The sequence below is a fragment of the Geotrypetes seraphini genome, chromosome 8 (assembly GCF_902459505.1).
Source record: "Geotrypetes seraphini chromosome 8, aGeoSer1.1, whole genome shotgun sequence".
Lineage (NCBI taxonomy): Eukaryota > Metazoa > Chordata > Amphibia > Gymnophiona > Dermophiidae > Geotrypetes > Geotrypetes seraphini.
Genome location: NC_047091.1, coordinates 87,725,847 through 87,749,464, shown reverse-complemented (window position 1 = coordinate 87,749,464; position 23,618 = coordinate 87,725,847). Strand labels below are relative to the sequence as shown.

The window sequence follows — 23,618 nt, the reverse complement described above, 5'->3', positions numbered from 1 at the left end:
TGGAACTCACGGACAGGCCAGTTACAATTATGTAAATCTAGGGATACTTTTAAGAAACTTTTGAAGACACAGTTGTTTGTCAATGTATTTTTGTGATCAAAGATACAGTAAGTATTTCTGTGATACTTTTATAAACTCATGAAGATTTAGTGAAGATTTAGTTATAGGACAATGCATTTATGTGAACAAAATGAGTATGTTCGTAATGGAGGATGTAGGAGAGTATGATTATACCGTATTTTTCGCTCTATAAGATGCACTTTTTCCACCCCCAAAAAGGGGGTAGAAAAGTGGGTGCGTCTTACGGAGCGAAGACGACCCACCCCCTTCTCGGTACTCTTTAATAACACCGCTGGCTGGCTCTTCCTTTAAAACATCCCCCGCCCTGCAGTACCTTTTTAAACACCCCCGAAGCCTGGTGGTCCAGCGGTGTATGCAGCCATTCAGAAAGCAGGTCGGGCCCAGGCAGCAGCACAGAAGGCACGCTCCTGCCAGCCTATACACCGCTGGACCACCAGGCTTCGTGGGTGTTTAAAAAGGTACTGTGGGGTGGTGGTTGTTTTAAAGGAAGGGCCGGTGGGCGGGCGGTTTTATTAAAGAGTACCGGGAAGGGGGGGGTCATCTTCGCTCCTGCCGGCCCATACACCACGTATACCGGGGAAATGAAAGGGCTTCTTTTATTGTAATACCCTTTCTGGAAGAGTGTGGCTGTTGGAAACGGAGCAGGATGAGCATGCGGCATGGAGCGCACTGTGTGATGTCAGCTGCGTGTGCCTGCTCATGGTTGCTCCACTGTGCTGGAGGGGGCGGGCTCAACACGAAGATGAAAGGTGGGGGCACAAAATCAGGGCTAGGTCAGTTCAGTGATGGAGTGGTGATGCTATAGTAATGAGATAGGATACGTCTGTTGTGTAGAGGATGTAACAAGGAACAGGGTAGCACAAGGAGAGGATGGTGATGGAGGGATTCAGGAAGGCAGTGGGGTGATGGAGTTGAAAGAACAGGTTGAAGATGGGATGAAAGAGAGGATTAGTGCAACTGCAAGGAAGATAGGACTGTGCAAGGAGCAGATGGGGAGAGGGTACAGGGCAGCGCGGTGGGCAGGGTATAGAGCCTGGTGGGGAGGGGGGACAGGGTGCAGAGCCTGGCAAGGAGTGTGGGGGTTGGGTGCAGAGCCTAGCAAGGAGTGTGGGAGGCTGGGGGCACAATTTGCTTCAGAATGTTTTTCTTCTTGTTTTCCTACTCTAAATCTAGGGTGCATCTTATGGTCCAGTGCGTCTTATGGAGCGAAAAATATGGTATGTTGTTATTATTTATTTTGCATGTTGTTTTCTAAACTGCCTAGACTTTAGGCAGTATAGACAGTACATTTTTTTTTTATTTTAAATTTTTATTGAAAGTTATAAAAGAAAATACAAAACAGCAAAATTGGATATCAGCGCTATCAAGAATGCAAAATACAGCAAGAATACTGAACTGTCTTCCAACCAAAATTGCACAAAATGCCCATCCCAACCAAACAGCAATAAACCCGATACCCACTCTCGAGTATCACTCAATACCCCACCCTCAATCCCTGTGAACAAGAGCACACCGAGAGGTTAACCCCCTGTTCAGTATATACATTTTTAAAATTAAATAAATGTATAAGTGCAAGGAGCATGCTCAGTAGTATCCTATAATATGAGCATGCAAGTTGCTTCCCCCTGGATTCTATATATGATGACTAAAGTTGCATGTGCAAATTTGACCATGTGACCATATTGCGCATGCAAATTAATATGAGCCAATTAGCACTAATTGGCCAGAAACAAAAAATTATTGGCACTAATTAGAATTTACACGTACACCTTTCTAAGCGTATTCTATAAAGTAATGCATGTAAATTTTAATCTATGAATCTAAAAAAGGGAGGGGCATATGTGAGCCAAGGGCATTCCTATAAATTACATGCACTTATAGAATATGCTCAGTCCACATAGAATTTAGGTGTGAGCATTTACACCAGGTTTTAGTTGGCGCAAATGGTCTTGCTTAAAATTTTAGTTATGGGGCCAGCCGCTATGTGCCTTTTCCGAAACGGAACCTAACTTTAGGCATGGTTTATAGAATAGTGTTAAGTGCGTTTTTTCCTTGATAATTTTTCTGGTGCAATAAAAAGAATCTGGCTCATAGGGCTGGTTCTCTAACTGGCGCTGTTGTCAGTGGCCACCGATCGTGTGTCGATCATGCCGGTTAGAGAATCACACCTCTGGCAAAGGTAGGCGCTAGAAATGCAGGCACGGGATTTTACAAGCCTATATTTTCTGATGCCTACCTGTGATGTGAATCGAGCCTCCGAAGCACCTAATGTCACTTCTTGCATTAGCCACACCTACAGTGGCACTAGGTGCCTTCCTACAGAGGCGCAATTCTAGCATTGGTTTTTTAGGCACCGGTAGGCTTCTTGAAAATCAGTTTAAAATGTTATTTGAACAGCATTTTTCACTGAGCTTGGGCGCCTACCAGTGCTGTTTAGAGAATCCGGACCATAATGTATAACTGCAAGGGGGTGTGCAAATGGGGAGGCACATGGATGGAGCATGTCATCCATCTACACATGTAGATAATGGCATTTACGTACGGAAGTGCTACATTTACACCTGCTATTGACGTGGTGTAAGTGGGCAAGCTAAGCGAATTACATAGTTCATGGATCTCAAAGTCCCTCCTTGAGGGCTGCAATCCAGTCGGGTTTTCAGGATTTCCCCAATGAATATGCATTGAAAGCAGTGCATGCACATAGATCTCATGCATATTTATTGGGGAAATCCTGAAAACCCGACTGGATTGCTGCCCTCAAGGAGGGACTTTGAGATCCCTGACATAGTTATACGTAATTCCATTTTTCCTGTGCAGGGTCCCAAATTATGGAATCTACTTCCCATCATCTTAGGCTTCAAACAACTTAAATATTTTTTTTTAAAAGATCTTAAGACTTTTTTCTATTTATGGATGCCTTTTCATAGACATCTAACTTTAATTTCCATCAATTAAACCATTCCAGTCCCTCGCCTTTGTGCGTTATCCTTGACCTGACTTTACTATCATAAATTGTAGTTCTCCCTTAATCCTTTTGTACTGTATGATGTTTTATCACATCCTATTTGTATCTATATTAATTTTATTGTAAGTCGCTTAGTTGTATTATGATTTGCAGGATATCAAAAATTAATAAACTTGAAATTTGGAATCTGGTATCCAGATGTCATTACCAAATTAAGTTTGAAGTTTGAAGACTCTATAAGAAACAGTGAGAAACTATGCATTTCTCTCCAGAGATATTGCATACTGTATGATCTGGTGAGAGATTTTGTAAGATGTAAGGTTCCTGAAGCAGGCCGAATTGGCCAAAACACATTTGTGTTAAGTCGCTTAATTAATACAGAGCACCAGTTGGTTTAACATCTTCACTGTCTTCCTGTATTATAGCTAGTAGGCCCATATCTAAAGAGACATGAGCAAGGACTCACCTGAGCAGGAGTAGCCATCCCCATTGAATCCCTCTTGGCAGGAGCATCGGTACGATCCTGGAGTATTCAGGCAGTTGGCATTTATATTACAATTGTGCTCCTCGGTGGCACATTCATCTAGGTCTAGAAAGAGAAAATATAGGATTTACTGCATCCATATACAGGAGAAAATGGCAGCAGGACATTGCTTCCCCTCCCACCACCATACACACATGCACACATACTTACCAATACATTTTAGGCCATCCCCAACCCAGCCTGTGCCACACTTGCACTTGAAGCTGCCGGGCATGTTGATACAGGAGGCATGCATGTCACAGTTATGGGCCCCCACCTCGCATTCATTGATATCTGTGCAAAGGAAGGAGAGATGCTGGTCAAATACAGCACAGATCTATCACACACAGCACTGAATTGCGGGCAGTCTCTCCCCAAGGATCCAAATTAGAATATATCTGTAGGGCAGGGATTCCCAAACCTGTTCTGGGGGAAAATATTTCTTCACACAACGTCTAATTAAACTCTAGAATTCTTTACCAGAGAATGTGGTGAACTCAGTTAGCATAGCAGGGTTTAAAAAAGATTTAAAGTCCAGAAACTATCATTAAAATGGACTTGGGAAAATCCATTGCTTATTTCTAGGATAAGCAGCATAAAATCTGTTTTATTCTTTTGGGATCTGGCCAGGTACTTGTGAATTGAATTAGTATTGTTGAAAACAGAATACAGTGGAACCTTGGTTTACAAGCATAATTTGTTCCAGAAGTATGCTCGTAAACCAAATTGCTCGTATATCAAAGCGAGTTTCCCCATAGGAAGTAAGGGAAACTCGCTTTGATCCGTTCCACCTCATCCCACCCCCTCGAGGCTACCGGCGCTTCTCCGTTCTCCCCCCCTTGAGGCCACCGATGCTGCTCCATACAACCCCCTCCCACGAACCGGCATCCCCCTCTGCGAACCGGCATCCTCCCCCCCCGCTCATGTCGCCCCCCCTCCCCCGCGATTCTACATCCCCCCCCCGAGCACTGAAACGAAATCCCTTACACCGATTGAGCACCGGCGCCAGCACCAACGCGTAGGACATGCCAGTGCCGGTGCCCAAACGAGATCCTCCCTGTTGCCTGTGCTGGGCTGAACTGGGCTTTGAGCATTTGCGCATGCTCAAAGCCTTCTGATCTTGCTCTCTCCGAGATTCTGAATCTGAGAATCTTGGAGAGAGCGAGATCAGAAGGCTTTGAGTATACGCAAATGCTCAAAGCCCAGTCCAGCCCAGCCCAGGCATCAGGGAGGATCTCCTTTGATGCACCGCCAGCCCAGAAGAGGGAGGATCTTCGAACACTGGCACCGGCATGTCCTATGCATTGGTGCTGGTGCCGGTGCCCAATCGGGGTAAGGGATGTTTCAGTGCTCGGGGGGGATGTAGAATCGCAGGGTGGGGGACGATGCGAGGGGGGGTGCCGGATCGCAGGAGATGGCGCTCGTAAATCGAGTCAAACTCGGTTTCTAAGGCACCGATTTTGCGAATGTTTTGCTCGTCTTGCAAAACACTCGCAAATCGGTGCACTCGTAAACCGAGGTTTGACTGTTCTGAGTTTGATGGATCTTCAGTCTGTCTAGTATGGCAACACTATTTCTTATGCAAATCAATCTCATGAATATTCATTGTGGACATCCTGAAAATTTGACTGGCTAAGGTTCCCTCAGGACAGATTCGAAAATCACTGCTGTAGCTTAAACCAGCTTTCATTAGGGACACTTCAAAGAGAATGGGGCAGCTGGTCTGGAGTTAACAGGATAGTTGCAGGGTGTAATGGCCATTTGTGGAACAAGATACATTTCCAACAGCTACCAGGTATCAATAAGGTCATTATGGCTTTAGCTAAAGGTTTTAACTTGCACATTCAGAGCTTCCTGTGAGAATGTGCATTTCCAGTGCTACAAATTCAAAGATGGAAATGTTTTATGAGAGAGCTGTGTGGCTACAGAGCAAACATATTGAATTAGGAAATCTATTGAAAAATTATCTTCACTAAGTGAGAGAAATTTTCAATCAGGTAAATTTCAAACGTCTATGAAATTTTGCCCTCCATATATCAATCCTGCATGAATTTCCCAATCCATGGACACACATGAAAATATATTACGAAGGGCCGCTGAAAAGTTCTCAGCCCAACCAACAAAGCTGGGGCAGTTTTCATTGATGGTTATACACGTGGAGGGGCATAATCGAAAGGGACGTCTAAGTCCGTTTACGTCCATCTCGCAAGTCGTCCAAAGTAAAAAAACAGCTTAAGACACATTTTCGAAAGATACGTCCAACTTTTTTTTCGTTTCGAAAATCGTCTAATTATACGTCCTGCCGATCTGATCATCCAAGCCACTGAATCGTCTATCTTTATACCACATTTTCGTCCAACTTTCCGTCCAAGTCCAAAACGCCTAGAACAAGCCCTGTTGGATGTGGGATGGGTCTGCAACGTGATGGACTGCACACCCAGACATGCCACCTAAATAGTGGGGTACCTTACAGGGCACTGTTGTGAACTTCACAAAAAGGGTGCCATGTCTTCTCCCTTATATGTTACAGTGAGCCCCCCCCAAACCACCTCCAGAATCCCCTAGACCCACTTATCTACCACGCCTAGCCCTTATGGCTGCAGGAGCCACTTATATGCCAGTACAAAAGGGTTTGGGGGGTGTATAGGGGAGTGCACATGTTTAAGTATCAAAGCAGTGATTACAGGGGCTTACGGGAATGGGTCCTCCTCTCCATGAGTCCCTAACCCACCCCCAAGATGACTTAAGCTGCCTCTGGGCTGGACGACTAGGCTTTCCTATGCCAGGTGGCCAGGTGATGATGGTCTGGAGGCTGAATTTTAAAGTTATGATTAAAATTTTTATGGGGGTGGGGGGGTTGGTGATCACTGGGGTAGTGTGTGGGGGTCTGTATTATATGTTTGCAGTGCTTATCTGGTGACTTTAGATGGGTTTTTGTGACTTAAACCATGTTTTGCATGGTCTAAGTCACAACGTCCAAGTTCCGTCTAGGCTCTGTTGTAAAACTTTCGGTTCTACGTGCTGTACGACTAAGTCTAAGCCGGCCCACATCCCGCCGAACTCCCGCCCTCGACACGCTTCCCGAAACGCCCCATTTAGCTTTGGTCGTTCAGCGGCACTATGAAGGCTTAGGTCGTTTAGAAATATGTCCAAAACCCGTTTTTATTATCGGCACTTGGACGTTTTTGAGAAATGTTAGTCCAAGTGCCGACTTAGGCCGGTTTTTGGATGTTTTTCTCTTTCGATTATGAGCCCCTTAGTCCAGTGATGATTTTCCACTTCCATATTTTTCTGACAGAATGAAAAAAGTGGAAAATCATTGGCCTACATGTATAGCTTTCAATGGAGACTGCCCCAACTTTGTTGGTTAGGCTGAGAACTTTTCAGTGGCTCCTCGTAACTGAGTCAGCTTGATCCAGACTTCTGTGCTGAATCAAAGAAGATCTGATGGACCAGATAATTCCCATCCTATAGCACTCTCCCCATGCTGCTCTGTACCTAAGGGAAGTGCTGAGCTTTGGTTGAAAACTGACCCCTAATTTTAATGTAGTGAAATATGATCAGACCTCCTCTGACATGCACTGGACAATAGGCTGGCATTTCTCATGAGGGTTATGTCTACACTGGTCAATGAAAATGCCTTTCAGCTGGAACTGTGACAGGTGCACCAGCTCCAAGTGGCGGCACTGAGGCAGCACCCTTAGTGACATAACTAGCAGAAGTACCTATACAAGCTTTTCTTCGCTGTAGATGGTGCATGATCCCCCTCATGAAAGCTGGGCACCAGGGCATGGAGTCTGTGTAGTTGAAATTAAACTCTGGAATTTGTTGCTAGAGAATGTGGTGAAATCAGTTAGCTTAGCGGGGGTTTAAAAAAGGATTGGATAATTTCCTAATAGAGAAGTCCATAGGCCATTATTGAGATGGCTTGGGGAAATCAACTGCTTATTCCTAGGATAAGCAGCATAAAATCTGTTTTACTACTTGGGTCTAGCTAGGTACTTGGGACCTGTGTTGGCCACTGTTGGAAACAGGTCACTGGGCTTGATGGACCTTCAGACTGCCCCGGAACAGCAATTCTTATATTATCCTACCTGTGCAGCCGGTTGTGCCTTTCTTCACAGAGTACCCAGGCTCGCAGTGGCAGATGAATGAACCCTTGGTGTTTTCACAGTCCCCATGGAGACAGATATTAGGATTCAGGTCACATTCATTCACATCTGGACAAGAAGATATTGTAAAGAGGGGGTATTAACAGCGGCATTTGAACTGATATAAAAGGCAAGAGTTTTCAGTCACTGCACTGTCCTAAGTGATAGGGACCCTCGTGGATGCAGGAGCCTTTAAATTTACTGCGCAGATCTAAGAGCCAGGAGCCATAATATATGAGCTCAGTAGCAAAATCTTATACTGAAGTGACATGGTGCTGTCGCGGGTCTAGAATGATTCATCATGACCAATTCATTGCAGCTGATTCAGCAAGGTGTTTTATCATAGCCGTTTCATCGCTGAATTAGTCACAAGTGCCTGACCTCTTGTGTGTGTGTTGGGGGGGGCTATGCCCCCCACATCCCTCAAAGTATGAGCACCCCCCATGCCCCCCAAATAAGAGTGCCCCCCCTGCATCCCCCACCCTCCCAAGGTGAGAACACCCCCCATCCCACCTCTTCAAATTTGCTGACACAAGCAGCATCTTACACTTCCTGCTCGCAGTGGCCTTGGCTCCTCTCTGAAGTCACGCCCCGGTCCCATGACTAGGAAGTGATGTCAAAAGGTAGCCAAGGCCAGAATATTCTGCTTGTGCTGGTAAACTTTTCAAGAGGTATGTGGGTGGGAGGTGCTCCTACCTTGGGGTGGGAGGCAGAGAGGAGGAGAGGCATCAGAAGGGGGGGGGGAGGAGAAGAGGAGAGGCACTGGCAGGGAGGGGAGAATGAGAGGCATGATTCATCGTGGCCCTGATGAAACAACCTGCGATGAAATGGCGGCGATAACTCATCCTATTCCGAGCTATCACTGCTACTGTCTCTCTTTTTCTTATTCTTTCTGTCTTTATACCCCTGTTGTGGTTCCTACTGCTTCTTCTCCCCCTCAGCTTACTCTCTTGATAGGAAGGAAGGGTCTCCTGCAGTTCCACCATGAAAGACAAACTCCACAACCCACAGTCAGACCCTCGGATGCTTATTTTTCCTCAGAAATGAAATGAAAACAAAAACCGTAGAACTATAGGGCTCAGAATTCAGCAGCACTTATCCAGATAGGAGTGGCTCACTGAGGATATAGATAATGCCACTGAAAATTACCACTGATCATCCAGCATTATCCAGATCAAGCCAGGACAGTCTGGGGCAAAGCTAGGAGTTATCCAGTTAGCGGCAAAATTCAGTCCATTAACTGGGTAACGATCCAAAGCCACGCTAGCATAGCAGCAGCCACTGTGGTAAGTGCCCCAAAGCCCATAGGAATTTAAAGGGCTTTGAGGTTTTTGCCACTTAGCAGCTACTACCGTGGCTTTGTAAAAGGGGAGGGGTGGGAGGGGGGCTAAGACATTAAAAAGGATCTCTTAAGAAAATGTTTTGGGTACTGGTCTGGAAATCGCTGGTACCTGAATAAGTGCTGGATAAATGCTTTATGGATATTTAATACTGGTGTCCAGGTACAGCCCAGCACTGAATATATGAGGATAAAACATACATAGCAGCCAGCATTAAAAAAAAAAAAAAAAAGTTGACCATTGTGAACTAAATATTGGGGAGATTTTCTATTACTGTAGATAAAAACTATATGGCCTACTCAGCCTACCCATCTACACAAACTAAGCTCTCCAATCTTCTCTGCTCTCTCAGAGATCCTCTGTGCTTATCTCATGCTTTCTTAATCCAAATACAGTCCTCATCTCCACCACCTCCTCTGGGAAGCCATTCTATGCATCCACCACCCTTGCCAGAAAGCACAGTTACTTACCGTAACAGGTGTTATCCAGGGACAGCAGGCATATATTCTCACATGTGGGTGACGTCATCTACGGAGCCCCGGCGCGGACAGCTTTTCAAGCAAACTTGATTAAAGTTTCAAGTTTGCACACTGCACCACGCATGTGCGTGCCTTCTCGCCCACTAGAGGGCGCATCCCACCTCGTGGTCCTCAGTTCCATAACTAGCAAGGAAGCCATCCCCGGGGAGGCGGGCGGGTTGTGAGAATATATGCCTGCTGTCCCTGGATAACACCTGTTACGGTAAGTAACTGTGCTTTATCCCAGGACAAGCAGGCATGATATTCTCACATGTGGGTGACCTCCAAGCTAACCAAAAAAGGGCAGGTGGGAGGATGGCAATTTAGGAAAACAGATTTTGCAAAACTGACTGGCCAAACCGGCCGTCACTCCTGGATAAAGTGTCCAGGCAGTAATGAGAGGTGAATGTATGAACCGAAGACCAAGTGGCAGCCTTGCATATGTCCTCCATCGGAGTGGATCGGAGGAAAGCTATCGAAGCTGCCATCGCTCGGACCTTGTGCCCCGTGACTCGACCCGGGGGAGGAAGGCCGGCCTGAGCGTAGCAAAAGGAAATGCAAGCGGCCAACCAGTTAGACAGAGTGCGCTTGGAAACTGGATGCCCTAATCGATTGGGATCGAAGGACAAAAACAATTGAGGAACCTTCCGATGAGGCCTGGTGCGTTGAAGATAAAATGCCAACGCCCTCTTACAGTCAAGCGTGTGAAGCGCCGTCTCGCCCGGATGGGAGTGGGGCTTCGGGAAGAACACAGGAAGGACAATGGACTGATTGAGGTGGAAGTCAGAAACAACTTTAGGTAAAAACTTAGGATGGGTGCGGAGGACCACCTTGTCGTGATGAAAGACAGTGAAAGGAGGGTCCGCAACCAAGGCTTGCAACTCCCCAATCCGCCTGGCGGAGGTGAGGGCAATCAGAAACACCGCCTTCCAAGTCAGAAATTTCAAGAGGGACTTGTTGAGTGGCTCAAAAGGGGGTTTCATCAGTTGAGCCAGAACTACATTCAAATTCCACACGACAGACGGAGGCTTAAGAGGGGGGCAAACCCTGAGTAACCCTTTCATGAAGCGTGTCACCAAGGGATGGAGTGACAGAGGGCGTCCCTCCAGAGGTTGGTGGAAAGCGGAAATCGCACTGAGATGAACCCGCACCGAAGTGGTTTTCAAGCCGGAGCGCGACAAATGAAATAAATATTCTAAAACCGAGGATACCGGAACTGATACCGGATCCAGGTGAAAAGACGAACACCAGGTGGAAAACCTGGTCCATTTCTGCGCATAGCAAAGCCTCGTCGAGATCTTGCGGGAGGCTTCCAACACCTCCTTCACCGATTGAGACAGGTCCGGAGGAGTCAGGGAACAAGAAACCAGGCTGTCAGGTGCAATGACTGCAGATTGGGATGTAACATGGATCCTTGACTCTGAGACAGCAGAGAAGGAGAGACAGGCAGGGGAAGAGGCTCTCTGGCACTGAGCTGGAGCAGCAGGGAGAACCAGTGCTGACGCGGCCATCGAGGTGCTATGAGAATCATTGTGGCCGTGGATGATTTTAGGTGTACCAACGTTCGCATGATCAGAGGGAACGGAGGGAATGCATACAGGAACCTCCCTTCCCAGTCGAGTAGGAAGGCATCCGCTTCCAGACGGTCCTGCGAGTACATCCGAGAACAATATAGTGGTAGTTTGTGTGTCTCCGGAGAGGCAAACAGGTCCACCTGTGGCGTTCCCCAGCGAGCGAAAACCTCGCGTAGAACTGCTGAGTGTAGAGTCCACTCGTGCGGTTGCAGAAGTCGACTCAGTTTGTCCGCCAGGCAATTCCGTTCTCCTTGGATGTAGACCGCCCGGAGGAAGATGTTCCGGGAGGCCGCCCACTCCCAGAGGCGAAGAGCTTCGGAGCAGAGGGGCCATGACCCCGTTCCTCCCTGCTTGTTCACATAATACATTGCCACCTGATTGTCCGTGCGGACGAGGACCACCTGGTCCTGCAATATGTGAACGAAGGCTCGAAGTGCTAGGAAGATGGCTCGCAGCTCTAGCACGTTGATGTGACACTGACGGTCTTCTGTCGACCACAGGCCCTGCGTGCGAAGACCGTCGAGATGGGCTCCCCACGCGTACTCCGAGGAGTCCGTGGTCAGGACCTTGCAAAAGGGCGGAGTGCGAAACAATAGCCCCATGGACAGATTTGAAGAGTCTGTCCACCAACGCAGCGATTTCCGCAAGGGCAGAGTTACCGAAATGAGGCGAGACACCGGGTCGCACTCCTGACGCCACTGGGACGCGAGGGTCCACTGAGGGATCCTCAGATGTAGCCTCGCAAACGGTGTGACATGTACCGTCGAGGCCATATGGCCCAGCAGCATCATCATGCGCTTGGCCGACACCTTCGACAGTTGAGAGACCTGGTGGCTCATCCGTACCAGGGCTTCCAACCGCTGGGTCGGCAGGTAGGAGCGTAGGCGCACCGTGTCCAGCACCGCACCTATGAATTGAAGAGACTGCGACGGCCTCAACTGAGACTTTGGAAAGTTTATCTCGAACCCGAGAGTTTGCAGGAAGGCAATAGACTGTCGGGTCGCTGAGATAACCCCCTCCCTGGTCGGGGCTTTGATGAGCCAATCGTCCAGGTAAGGGAACACGTGAAGTCCACGCGACCTGAGGGCTGCTGCAACCACCACCATGCACTTCGTGAATACTCGTGGGGACGCGGCCAGGCCGAAGGGCAGTACCCTGTACTGGAGGTGGAGGTCCCCCACCTGGAATCGTAAGAATCTTCGACAGGCGGGGTGCACCGGAACATGGGTGTATGCTTCCTTCAGGTCGAGGGAGCACATCCAGTCCCCTTCCTCCAAGAGGGGATACAGAACCGGGAGAGACAGCATTCGAAACTTCTCCCGGGCCAGGAATTTGTTGAGCTTCCTGAGGTCCAGTATGGGGCGCAGGTCCCCGGTCTTTTTTGGGACCAAGAAGTAGCGGGAGTAAAACCCCGTGCCCCACTGGTCCTTGGGGACCGGCTCGACCGCCCGAAGCTTCAAGAGGGCTTTGGCTTCGGTTATAAGGGTCGGTAGCTGCGAACGGTTGCAGGGGACTAAACTTGGGGGACTGTCCGGCGGCGAGGACACAAAGTTGAGCGAGTAGCCCTCGGAGACGATCCGGAGCACCCAAGCGTCTGAGGTAATCCCGGTCCATGCCTCCCGGAAGGACCGAAGACGGCCCCCGATAGGAAGGGGTTCTTGTGAAAGTGCGGAGGGGAACCCGCCCCGTCCGCTCAGCCCGTCAAAAGGAAGGCGCTGGCTTAGAAGGGCCCTGCGCCGGGGCTTGGGGTTGTCCCCCTCTGCCTCGCTGAGACGGACGTCTCGGAGGCGGTCTCGAGAAAGCCAGGGTCGACTTCTGAGGGTATCGGCGCGGCGGAGGCCGAAAGGGTTTCTGCGGCGGGGGCCTAGGTTTGGGGCGGACCAGGGATGCTAGAGAGCGCTCCTGTTCCGACAAGCGCTTGGTCGCCGCGTCCAATGACTCGTCGAATAACTCGGACCCCACACAAGGCAAGTCTGCCAGGCGTTCCTGCAGGTTTGGGTCCATGTCGAGGGTGCGAAGCCAGGCCAAGCGGCGCATGGCCACCGCGAGGGCCGACACCCTCGAAACCAGCTCAAAGGCGTCGTACACTGCATGGAATAGGTACAACCGCAATTGAGACAGGTTGGACATAAACTTGTCGAATCCTGCTCTTTGGGAGTCCGGTAACGAGTTTCGATATTGAGGAAGGTCCTTCACCATACCACGCAAAAAGGAGGAAAAGGTGAAGGCGTAATTTAGAACCCTGGTGGCCATCAGGGAATTTGAATAGAGGCGACGGCCAAACTTGTCCAGGGTCCGCCCCTCCCTGCCTGGTGGAACCGCCGCAGAAACCCGTGAGGGCTGTGATTTTTTAAGAGCAGACTCCACCAGAAGGGACTGGTGTGAGAGCTGCGCCTTATCGAACCCTTTAGGGGGAATCGTCCTATACTTCGATTCCATTTTTGAAGGCACAGACGTGACTGTAAGAGGGTTTGACAAGTTCTTCAGCCAGGTTTGCAGAAGGACACTGTTGAGAGGGAGTCTAGGCACCTCCCTAGGAAGAGTGGGGAGGTCCTGTTCCTCCAAAAATTCTTTGGAATACCGAGAGCCTACCATCAGGTCAATCCCCAGGGCTTGGGCCATGTCCTGAACGAAGGATGAAAATGAGGACGGCCTAGCCTGGGGAGAGGGGGTTCTCGACCGCCCCACCGAGGAGAGGGGGGAGGCCTCATGGGAATAATGAGGGTCCCTAACCGATCCCGAATCCCAGGATCCCCTCTCGAGGGCCCTCGAGGGGGAAGGGGAAGTTATCCTCCTCGCAGAACCCTTGGGTGAGGACCCCGGGGTTCGTGGGACGCTCTCCCGTTTCCTCGGCGAGGCGGCCCGGGAAGACTTCCCATGGGGTGAGCGGAGGAGCCTCGGGTTGTCGAGGCGCAGCTCCGACACCTGCAGCGCCTCGCCCCCGAACGACGAGGAACGGTCGCGCCGAGGCGAGCCTCGGGGCCGCTTGGACTTCCTCGATCGACGCCCCGTCCGAGGTCGCGTCGAGGGCGAGGCGTGTCTGGAAGACCCGGAGGAAGAGGAGGAAAGGCGGCGCACTCTGCGCAACTTTTCTTTGGGCCTTACACTGCGCTCAGGGGGTTCCCCCGAGGTCGAGGTCCGGGGCGGGGCCGAGACCGAGGTGAACGGGGCCACAGTACCCGAGACCGAGGTCGCCGAGGCCGGGGCTCCCGAGGGAGCCGAGGCCGGGGCCTCCGAGACCGAAGGCGCCCAGGCCGAGGTCGAGGCCGCCGGAACCGCAGCACGCTGCAACACTTCCAGGGCTCCCGACAGCTCCGATGAGATCAGAGCTCGGAGGAGATCCTGGAAGGCCGGAATCCCCACGAAGGTGGGGAGTTCCGAGTCCGGGGCACACTCCCTGGAGGGCGACCTCGGTCTCGAGTATTCCCTCGGGGTGTGCGGAGTCGAGGTCCGATGCGGGGCCGGGGTCGACCCACCCGCCTTGGCCTGACTCGAGGATGGCTTCTTTGCTGAAGGGGATGGAACAGAGGACTTACCCGAAGCTTGCTTCACTGACGACGCCTTCGAGGAAGAGGGCCGAGGCGAGGCCGAGGCCCCCGAGGACGCCGAGGCCGAGGTCAAGGCCGGGGCCGAAGCCGAGGCCGACGTCGAGGCCTTAGGCGGCGCGTCGACGGCGAACAATTCGGCCATTCTTGCCTTACGGCGACGGAGGGCCCTGTTTTGGAAGGTAGCACAGCGATCACACGAGTCTGTCGGATGTTCGGGCCCAAGACAGACAATGCACCACCGGTGAGGGTCAGTGATGGAAAGCAACCTCTCACACCGGCTGCACTTTTTGAATCCCGTAACAGGACGGGACATCCACGAAGAAAAAGAAGAAGGCCGGGAACGTACCGACGTCCCGCGGCCACGGCTTCCGGGAGCCCCCGGAGGCCGACGAAAAACGAAAGACTTTTTTTTTTTTTTTTTTTGAAAAGAAACGAAAGGAAAACAGCACCGCGAACTAATTCGAAGGGAAAAACAAACTAAACGCGGCAGCTAGAAGGCAAAAACACTGGAGCTCAGATCCACAGGGCTTTCTTGCTCCGCGGAAAAATTTGAACTGAGGACCACGAGGTGGGATGCGCCCTCTAGTGGGCAAGAAGGCACGCACATGCGTGGTGCAGTGTGCAAACTTGAAACTTTAATCAAGTTTGCTTGAAAAGCTGTCCGCGCCGGGGCTCCGTAGATGACGTCACCCACATGTGAGAATATCATGCCTGCTTGTCCTGGGATAATGAAATATTTCCTTAGATAACTCCTGAATCTAACTCTTTTTACCTTCATCCTGAGTTTTCTTTCAGCTGAAAGAGGCCCACTTCTTAAGCATCAGTGCCATGGAAATAGTTAAATGTGTGAATGATATTGCCTCTCTTCCGACTTATACACATTTATTTATTTAAAATATTTATTTCCCGCATATCCCCCAAATCTATGCGGGTCACGATATAACACACATAATAATTAAAACATACATACAGTATTATACAGCGTATACCAGAAAGGCTGATTTATTTGGGCAGGATTTTGTAACAATATAGAGCCCAATATTCAAAATCAATTTGTTCCTGGCCTTTTAAATTGCCTGTAAGAGCTAACTGGGAATTTTCAGCGGCATTTAACTGGATTGTGCCGCTGAAAAAGCCCGGTTAGGGCCCAAGACGAAACCAGCTATTTCGGGGAAATTCTAGGGGTGGAGCTGGCGTTTAGCCAGTTAAATGCTGATTTTTAGCACTTACCCCCTCTTTTGGCAAACAGCATGAGCTGAATGCCAAGCCGCCCATAAGGAATAGATCGGGCAGCTTGGCATTTAGCTCGCACTGCTTGGCAATGCAGCTTGATAAAAGAGGGTGTTAATTGGCTAAGATAACTGCAAAAGTAGGACTACATAAAAGTCAGCCCTATCTTTATGCAATTCACCATAGCTGATTAAATGCTGAATATTACACTTAATGGGCCAAGCTTTCACTGCCTACATATGTAGCTGGAAATTCAATGCTGAAGCCCGGACATGACCTGGCATTGGATTTCTGGAGATATTTTCCATTTAAGGACCTGAACTATGGAACTTGCTTCCTACCCATCTTAGATTTCAAACTTCGTTTAATATTTTAAAAAAAGATCTTAAAAACTTTTTTTTATTTAATGATGCTTATTTTTAAATGATTCTAATCTCACATTTTTACAATATAGAGTTTTAAATTACTGGCCGGAGCTCTCTGACCTACTCCAATATGTTATCCATTCCCCTCTTAACTACAATAAATTATAGTTCTATCCTTTGTTCCCTAATGGGTTTGTTATGTCATTTTTATACTTTACATTTTTCTTTTTTTATTATTATTAACCATTATTGTATACCGCTTAGACATTGTTTGATATTCGGGATATCTAATTATAATAAACTTGAAACTTGAGATAATGTTGGTGGCGGTCAGCAAAACGCTAACCACCACCAGCTGAATATTGGGCCAATTGGGATATATAGCCTAACCAGGAACACATCACATGTTTATGTTTATTGTTCATTTGATATCCCGCTTAATGCAAAAGGTCAAAGCGGCTTACAAAATTAAAATCATAAAGAAAGGAACACCAATAATAAAAGGAAACCTGCTGAATATCCAGGTTGGCAGATTGGCCAGTGACTGGCTATTAGAGAATGACATGGGGACAAATTTGTCCCCGCGGGAACTCATTTTCCCTGTCCCATTCCAGCGAGTTCTTATCCTGTCCCTGCCTGATCAGGATAATTGCACACAAGCGTACTTATAGCTATTCTAGGGTTGTGTTATTATTTTCAAACCTGAAGCTTTCACAAAGGCGTCGATGTCCCTTGCTCACTGCCCCATTCCTGCAAGCTCTGTCCTCATCTGCACAAGCCTCAAACACTTTAAAATGTCCGAGGCTTGTGCGGTTAAGGCAGAGCTTACAGGAATGGGGCAGGGACAGGGACAAAACTCACGGGGACGTGGAAATTGAGTTCCTGTGGGGACAGGGAAAAATTTGTCCCCGTGTCATTCTCTACCGGCTATGTCACGCGACACAGCCAGTCACTGCAAATATTCACATCTAAAAAGCAGGTCTATCTTGGGCTGCTAGGATTTAGCCAGCCAGCCAATGAATATCGGCCTAGCTGACTATCCCCCCTCCTTTACTAACGCATTGTGTGAATTTTAGAGCCGGCAGTAGCAGTAACAGCTCTGACGCGCATAGAATTCCTATGAGCGTCAGAGTAGTTACCGCCACTGCCAGCACTAAATCCCACGCTACACGTTAGTAAAGGAGGGGTATGTCTTAGTTGGCTAAATCTAAACCAGAAATTCAGTGCTGGTTGCTGGATATGGCACCAGCATTGAATTTTCAGTTTCGTCGCAGACTGCAGGAGACAGCCTGTGGTCTGAATATTGGCCAGATTGTGTTTATAAATTATGACTATTTCATTTCTGATCTGCTTAGGCTAAAAAGTGTAGAAAGTTCTAAATAAATAAATAACAATAGGTCCTTGCGGATGGAGGCTGCATCAGGAAGTTCCCCCTTTTCTCAGTTGTGTCAACTGCATCAACCACCCTGCTGATGACCTACAAGTGCTTGACAATACAAGGAATGTGTGTCACAAACTTTTGGGACCATGACTCAGCCTGGCAGAGGTGTTTGGCTCTCACCGATGCAAGTCTTCATGTCCAGGGATGCCATGAACCCATCAAAGCAGAGGCAGCGGTATTCCCCGGGGATGTTGGTGCACTGGCCTCCATCACAGATATCTGGGTTTTCTTCACACTCATCAATATCTAGGGAAGGAGATGGAAAAATGAGTAACTTCCTGTATTTTACAAGAGGAATGAGACAAAGAGGTGCGGTTAGCAGAAAAAGACTCAGACCAGTGCCATTAAGTTCAAATTAAAGGCCCACAGAGCAGCAGGTTCATTTTAAAAGATCCAGGAGTGGCTGCAAGTAGATCCCCTTCTTAGGTCTGCCTCTGAACTGCAGGGACTGCTCAGTGCCCCAAACAGTACAGGAGATCCTGAAAAGATACTAGTAAATTATTCCAGGAAGTAAGTGCTAGATCCACGTGTGGGAAACTCCAATGCATTTACTAATAGTTTTATTCAAGTACCGTTACATGGAGACCACAGATGAAGGACCCAGCAGGGTATTCAATTCATTCAATATGTTCCTTATGAATGGTCAGAAAGGATGTAATTAATTGGTTTTTCCTCTTAAAACAATGCTCACCATCAGCAACAGTGTGACAACGCTGAGATTGTAGCTGCTTAACATAGTAAAGACTGACCATGCTGTGATAACTATGGTTGCTGGCAATCGTTGACCATGGTGTAACTGTGGTTGATATCTGTGGTATGTCAGTAGAACTTGGCAACTGTTCTTTTAAGCTAGATGTCAAGAATTTGTGGTTTAAAAGTCAGAGTTTGGGATTCAAATCTTAGGAATTCCAGTTTAAAGCAATCTATAATAATACCACATCTTGCTGCTTAAGGTCTGAAATTATCCCACACAACTCCAGGCATCCAGAAACACTGAATCACTGGGATCTTCCTGGCACATTCCCAGAATGTAGTGAAGCAGTGATATGACTACAGTGGTATAGCCAGACTTACTATTTTGGGTGGGTTTACAGTAGTGGGACTTACCAACCCACCCCCTTTAGCTCAGCATTTTCTCTGTCCTTCCCAACCTCTGCCCCTGCAGACTGGCATGTGCTCCATTTCTGAGTCCCCCATCTCTCCCCGATGTGCCTCAGATATGTCCCAGCATCTGTAGTGATTTACCTTTGTTGCCTGCTCTAACCCCTGCAGGCTTTCATCTGCTGTATCTCACCAGTGAGAAAACAGGAAGTGATGTCAGTGAGGATGGGATATGACAGAAGGAAGCCTGCAGGGATCAGAGCAAGTAGCAAAGATGAATTGCTGAGGTTACCAGGACACCTCTGAGGTACGTTGTGGATGGACTGGGATTCAGAGAGGGGCAGATGTTGGGCCGCTGGAGGAGGAGAAGAAGAGAGGGGAGTGAGGCGCTGCCACTGGTTGGGCCTGAGTCAAAAATGGACGGGCCTATGCCCACTCAGGCCTCCCTATAGCTATGCCACTGCTTGACTGAAGCTACTTTTCATATGATAACGAAACCCAAAAAATACAGTATGCTCTTTGTTATTTACTATCACAGTTGACATTTAGAGATGAATGAACAGGGCTAAAAAATGGAATCATTTCTCAACTATAGATAGAGGCATACCAAAATTTCAACTGATAAATACTGCTAAAAACATTCTCAGAGCAAAAATAAATACTGTACTTGCTAATTGGATAAACATCCCTTTCACCCCTCCCCTGGTCTGCCTTGGATTCTCCACTCTGTTTTGTGTCTTTCCCCTGCAGATGACTTGTTCAGCTGCACAAATGCATGCATTTGGTTCTACTGGAAAAAGTAGTTAATAGTGGCACCTGCATACTGATAAACACTGATTTTTGTTATTCTCAAAGTTTCCCTAATTGTAGCTAGAAAATTAATATCTGCATTTACAATTTATGAACACCTAAGAATAGAAGTCCTAGATCTAAATATGGTTTATGGCTGCATTTAACATAAGACTAGCCACAGTTTTGCTGCAGAGGCTGGGGATAAGCCAATGGATTTTATATAAGTCACTAAAATGTGGAAATGGATCCCAGATCTGTGTGCAAATTTGGGCACGGATCCCAGATCCGTGTGCAAACTAATTAGTTAACTATCCATTAACAACATCGGCTGCCCATCCGGAAATGGTGCACCTTTAAAGCTCTTACACTAGCTTTCAAATTCTTTGACAGAATGGTCCCATCCTACATGGCAAAAAAACTAGCAATCTATACCCCCAACTGACCCCTGCGATCACAAGCTGAGAGAAGATTGTCCACCCCACCGGCATGAACCCTCCTGGAAAATGCCTGCAAACACTCCTACTCACACTTCCTACCCAAATTATGGAACACAGTCTCGCTATCCATCAGATTACTGACATAAGAACATAAGATTTGCTGCTGCTGGATCAGACCAGTGGTTCATCGTGCCCAATAGTTCGCTCACGCGGCGGTCCTTAGGTCAAAGACCAGTGCCCTATTTGAGTTTAGCCATACCTGCGTATGTCCTGTTCCAGCAGGAACTTATCCAACCTTTTCTTGAGTCCCTGAAGGGTGCTTCCCCTATAACAGCCTCTGGAAGAGCGTTCCAGATTTCTACCACTCTCTGGGTGAAGAAGAACTTCCTTATGTTTGTATGGAATCTATTCCCTTTTAACTTTAGCAAGTGCCCTCTTGTTTTCTTCACCTTGGAGAGGGTGAACAATCTCTCTTTCTCTAACTAAGTCAATTCCCTTCAATACCTTGAATGTTTCGATCATGTCTCCTCTCAGACTCCTCTTTTCAAGGGAGAAGAGGCCCAGTTTCTTTAGCCTCTCATTGTATGACAACTCCCCCAGTCCCTTAACCATTTTTGTCGCTCTTCTCTGGACCCTTTTTCATGTACGGCGGCCAGTGTTGGACGCAGTATTCCAGTTGGGGGGTGTACCATGGCCCAGTACAATGGCATGATAACCTTTTCAGATTTGCTTGTGATCCCCTTCTTAATCATTCCTAGCATTCTGTTTGCCTTTTTTGCCGCCGCCGCACATTGCGTAGACAGTTTCATTGACTTGTTTCTCCCCACAGATAACTCGGTCTACTGTGGCCAGTCCTGCCTGGAGCTGGTGGGCTTAAGATCTCTATAGTTATACTGATGGAAATTTCTAGAAAGTTCTTGAAGTTACTCTAAGTGGCCCTTGACCAAAATTAGTGCAAAAAAAGGTATATTTCAAAATATAATTGTCCTGGTCATAAAAGCAAGGTTTGATGGGAATGATTACCCAGGAATAGGAACAACAAAAAAATGTTTGATACATAGTGCAATCAATAATTTGTAAATTGGCACTCATTTGGGTTTACATGCAGATCTGCCCTGTGCCCTATTCTATAAAATGTGTGCTTAAATATTTAAAATGTGCATGAGTGGCATGAGGGAGTTAGGGACATTCCCAGAAATTAGATGCGATGTTATAGAATAGGATAATTTACATATTCACAAGGAGCTACAGTAGGAATTGAGCCCAGCTCCTCAGGATCTCAGATGACTGTACTAACCATTAGGCTACTCCTCCATTAGCACAATATTCTTCCTATTAGCACAATAAAACTGAATCCTAATTTATCTGCAGTGAGATCTGATTGGACCTCTTCTGATATGACCCAAGCATTGGGTCAGGTCATATCACTGCCATTTCTTGTGTGTGTGTGGGGGGTGTTTACAGTGGTCAGTGCCTTTTAACCAGAACTGTGGCAGGTGCTCCAACTCTAAGTGGGAGGCTCAGCTTGGGACGATACAGAAACACTGCTCATTCTCAGCACAGGCCATATGCAGTCTGCTTCTCTTACCTGTACAGGTCCTTTTATCTGGCATCAGCGCATACCCTTCGCTGCAGCTGCACTCATAGCTTCCATCTGAGTTGGTACAGTGGGTATCACAACCCCCATTCGAGACAGTGCACTCATCAATATCTGCAAGGCAAGAGGTCTTCTGTCATCTTACCATAAGCAAAGCATTTACTGCCACTGGCACAGATACAAGATAATCCAGTGCATACCAAAGGAGCACAGCCCAGTTTATAGTATATGGGGAAGCCTTTAATAATAGTCATACTTAGCTAGGAATTGATGGGGGGAGGGGGGTTGGAGTGTAACATCTAAAATAATGGCTCAAATATGTTAGGGTGGAGGCTACTGCTTTCAAAAACATCCCCCCCCCCCCCCGTTCCATATTCTGTGGTGTTTAAACTGGTTAGAAATGGCTGCTCACGTTTTTCTAGCTAACTGTGAATATTCAGAAGGAAATAATCAATTGTCTTCCACCTTCCACTAAACCGTCTATACCAGTGATTCCCAACCCTGTCCTGGAGGACCACCAGGCCAATCCGGGTTGTCAGGCTAGCCATAATGAATATGCATGGAGCAGATTTGCAAGCCTGTCACTTCCATTATATGCAAATCTCTCTCATGCATATTCATTATGGCTAGCCTGAAAACCCGATTGGCCTGTTGGTCCTACAGGACAGGATTGGGAACCAATGGTCTATACCATGCAATTTATCCAGTTAGGCGTGAATATTCAGCGCCAGACTAGAAAAGATTATCAGTTAAATTGGACCACATAAATAGCAGTCCTATCTCTAACTACTATAACTTAACTGGTCAGTTGTTGAATATCAGCTTAATCAGTTAAGTTTTTAGCACTCAAACCCCCCCCCCCCAGTTTTTTAATGTCAGTCACCAGAAATAGCCCGGCACTGAATTTCTGGCTTTTACTCTAAGCAGCTCACCACCGACTGAATATCACCCTATCTACACATCTATTCTCACTGTAATTCAAGACTTGAACTCTATATTAACTGATCCTTGATGTTACTGTTATGAATCCTTATTAATCTTATGTAAGCCGCAATGATTCCTTGCTGATAATTGCAGAGTATAAAAAACAGTATGGTATGGTAGTCAGTTTAAATTCCAGGATTAACCACTAGAGGGCCCATTACCAAAGTTTCAGACTGACCAACACAGCTATAGAATTAGCAGGAGAAAAAAAAAACTATAGGGTGCATTACTCTGACAAGTACTTTGTCTGGATATTAGAATGTAATTTGGCTGAGGAGAAATGTGGCTGAAAAGTCAAATAAATCTAAGCAGGCAAAACTAGATTTACAATGCTTAGCCTTGGCTGAAAATGCTCAGCCAACAGTGATATTCCGTGCAGATTGTTCAAACTTGTCCAGATAACTGAGCTTGCTCAAATAGTGGGCCATTAATGAATGTGCAAGACCATAATATTCAGCCTGAGTAGATCTGTGTTGAATATCTGCATAAAGTTAATGAGACAAAGTTGCCTGGTTAACCTTCCTCATTGCATTCAAGGAAGTGGACTTCTTAGTAAATCAAGCTTTCAGAGGTTAGGATGGGGCTTCTGTAATGTTTTCTGGTTTCAACTTTATGATCATGAATTGAACTAACAGCTTTAAAATCCCACCCAATTTTAGAGTGACACTTGAAGTACAGGGCCACGAGGGATGTAAGCATATTTTATTTGACCCTTTCCTCCCCTGTTTGCATTCCTTCAAGAGTGCTTTCATCTCTGTCATCTCATCTTTGCCTCCTCAGCCTCTTTCAGCCTTGAACTCTGAAGATTCACGTAGAGAAACCGTCCCCTGCAAATTCTGTCCATCTCATTCTTACAAGCTCTGCCTTAACCACACAAGCCTCCAACACTTATGATTTTAAAATGTTTGAGGCTTGTGCAGATGAGGACACAGCTTGCAGGAACGGGGCGGGGACAGGGACAGAACTTGTGG

General features: G+C 47.4%; 1 protein-coding gene across 3 annotated transcripts in view; it reads right to left on the bottom strand.

Annotated features, from left to right (window-relative positions):
• FBN3 (fibrillin 3) overlaps positions 1–23,618 on the bottom strand; it is a 518,221-nt gene that overhangs the window by 108,076 nt on the left and 386,527 nt on the right. For all 3 annotated transcript variants that reach the window (XM_033955282.1, XM_033955284.1, XM_033955283.1), the window contains 5 exons: positions 21,655–21,777; positions 17,857–17,982; positions 7,664–7,789; positions 3,741–3,863; positions 3,513–3,635 (listed from right to left, as the gene is read on the bottom strand). In XM_033955282.1, the coding sequence (XP_033811173.1) occupies positions 3,513–3,635; positions 3,741–3,863; positions 7,664–7,789; positions 17,857–17,982; positions 21,655–21,777 (621 nt within the window). The remainder of the gene's footprint in view (positions 1–3,512; positions 3,636–3,740; positions 3,864–7,663; positions 7,790–17,856; positions 17,983–21,654; positions 21,778–23,618) is intronic.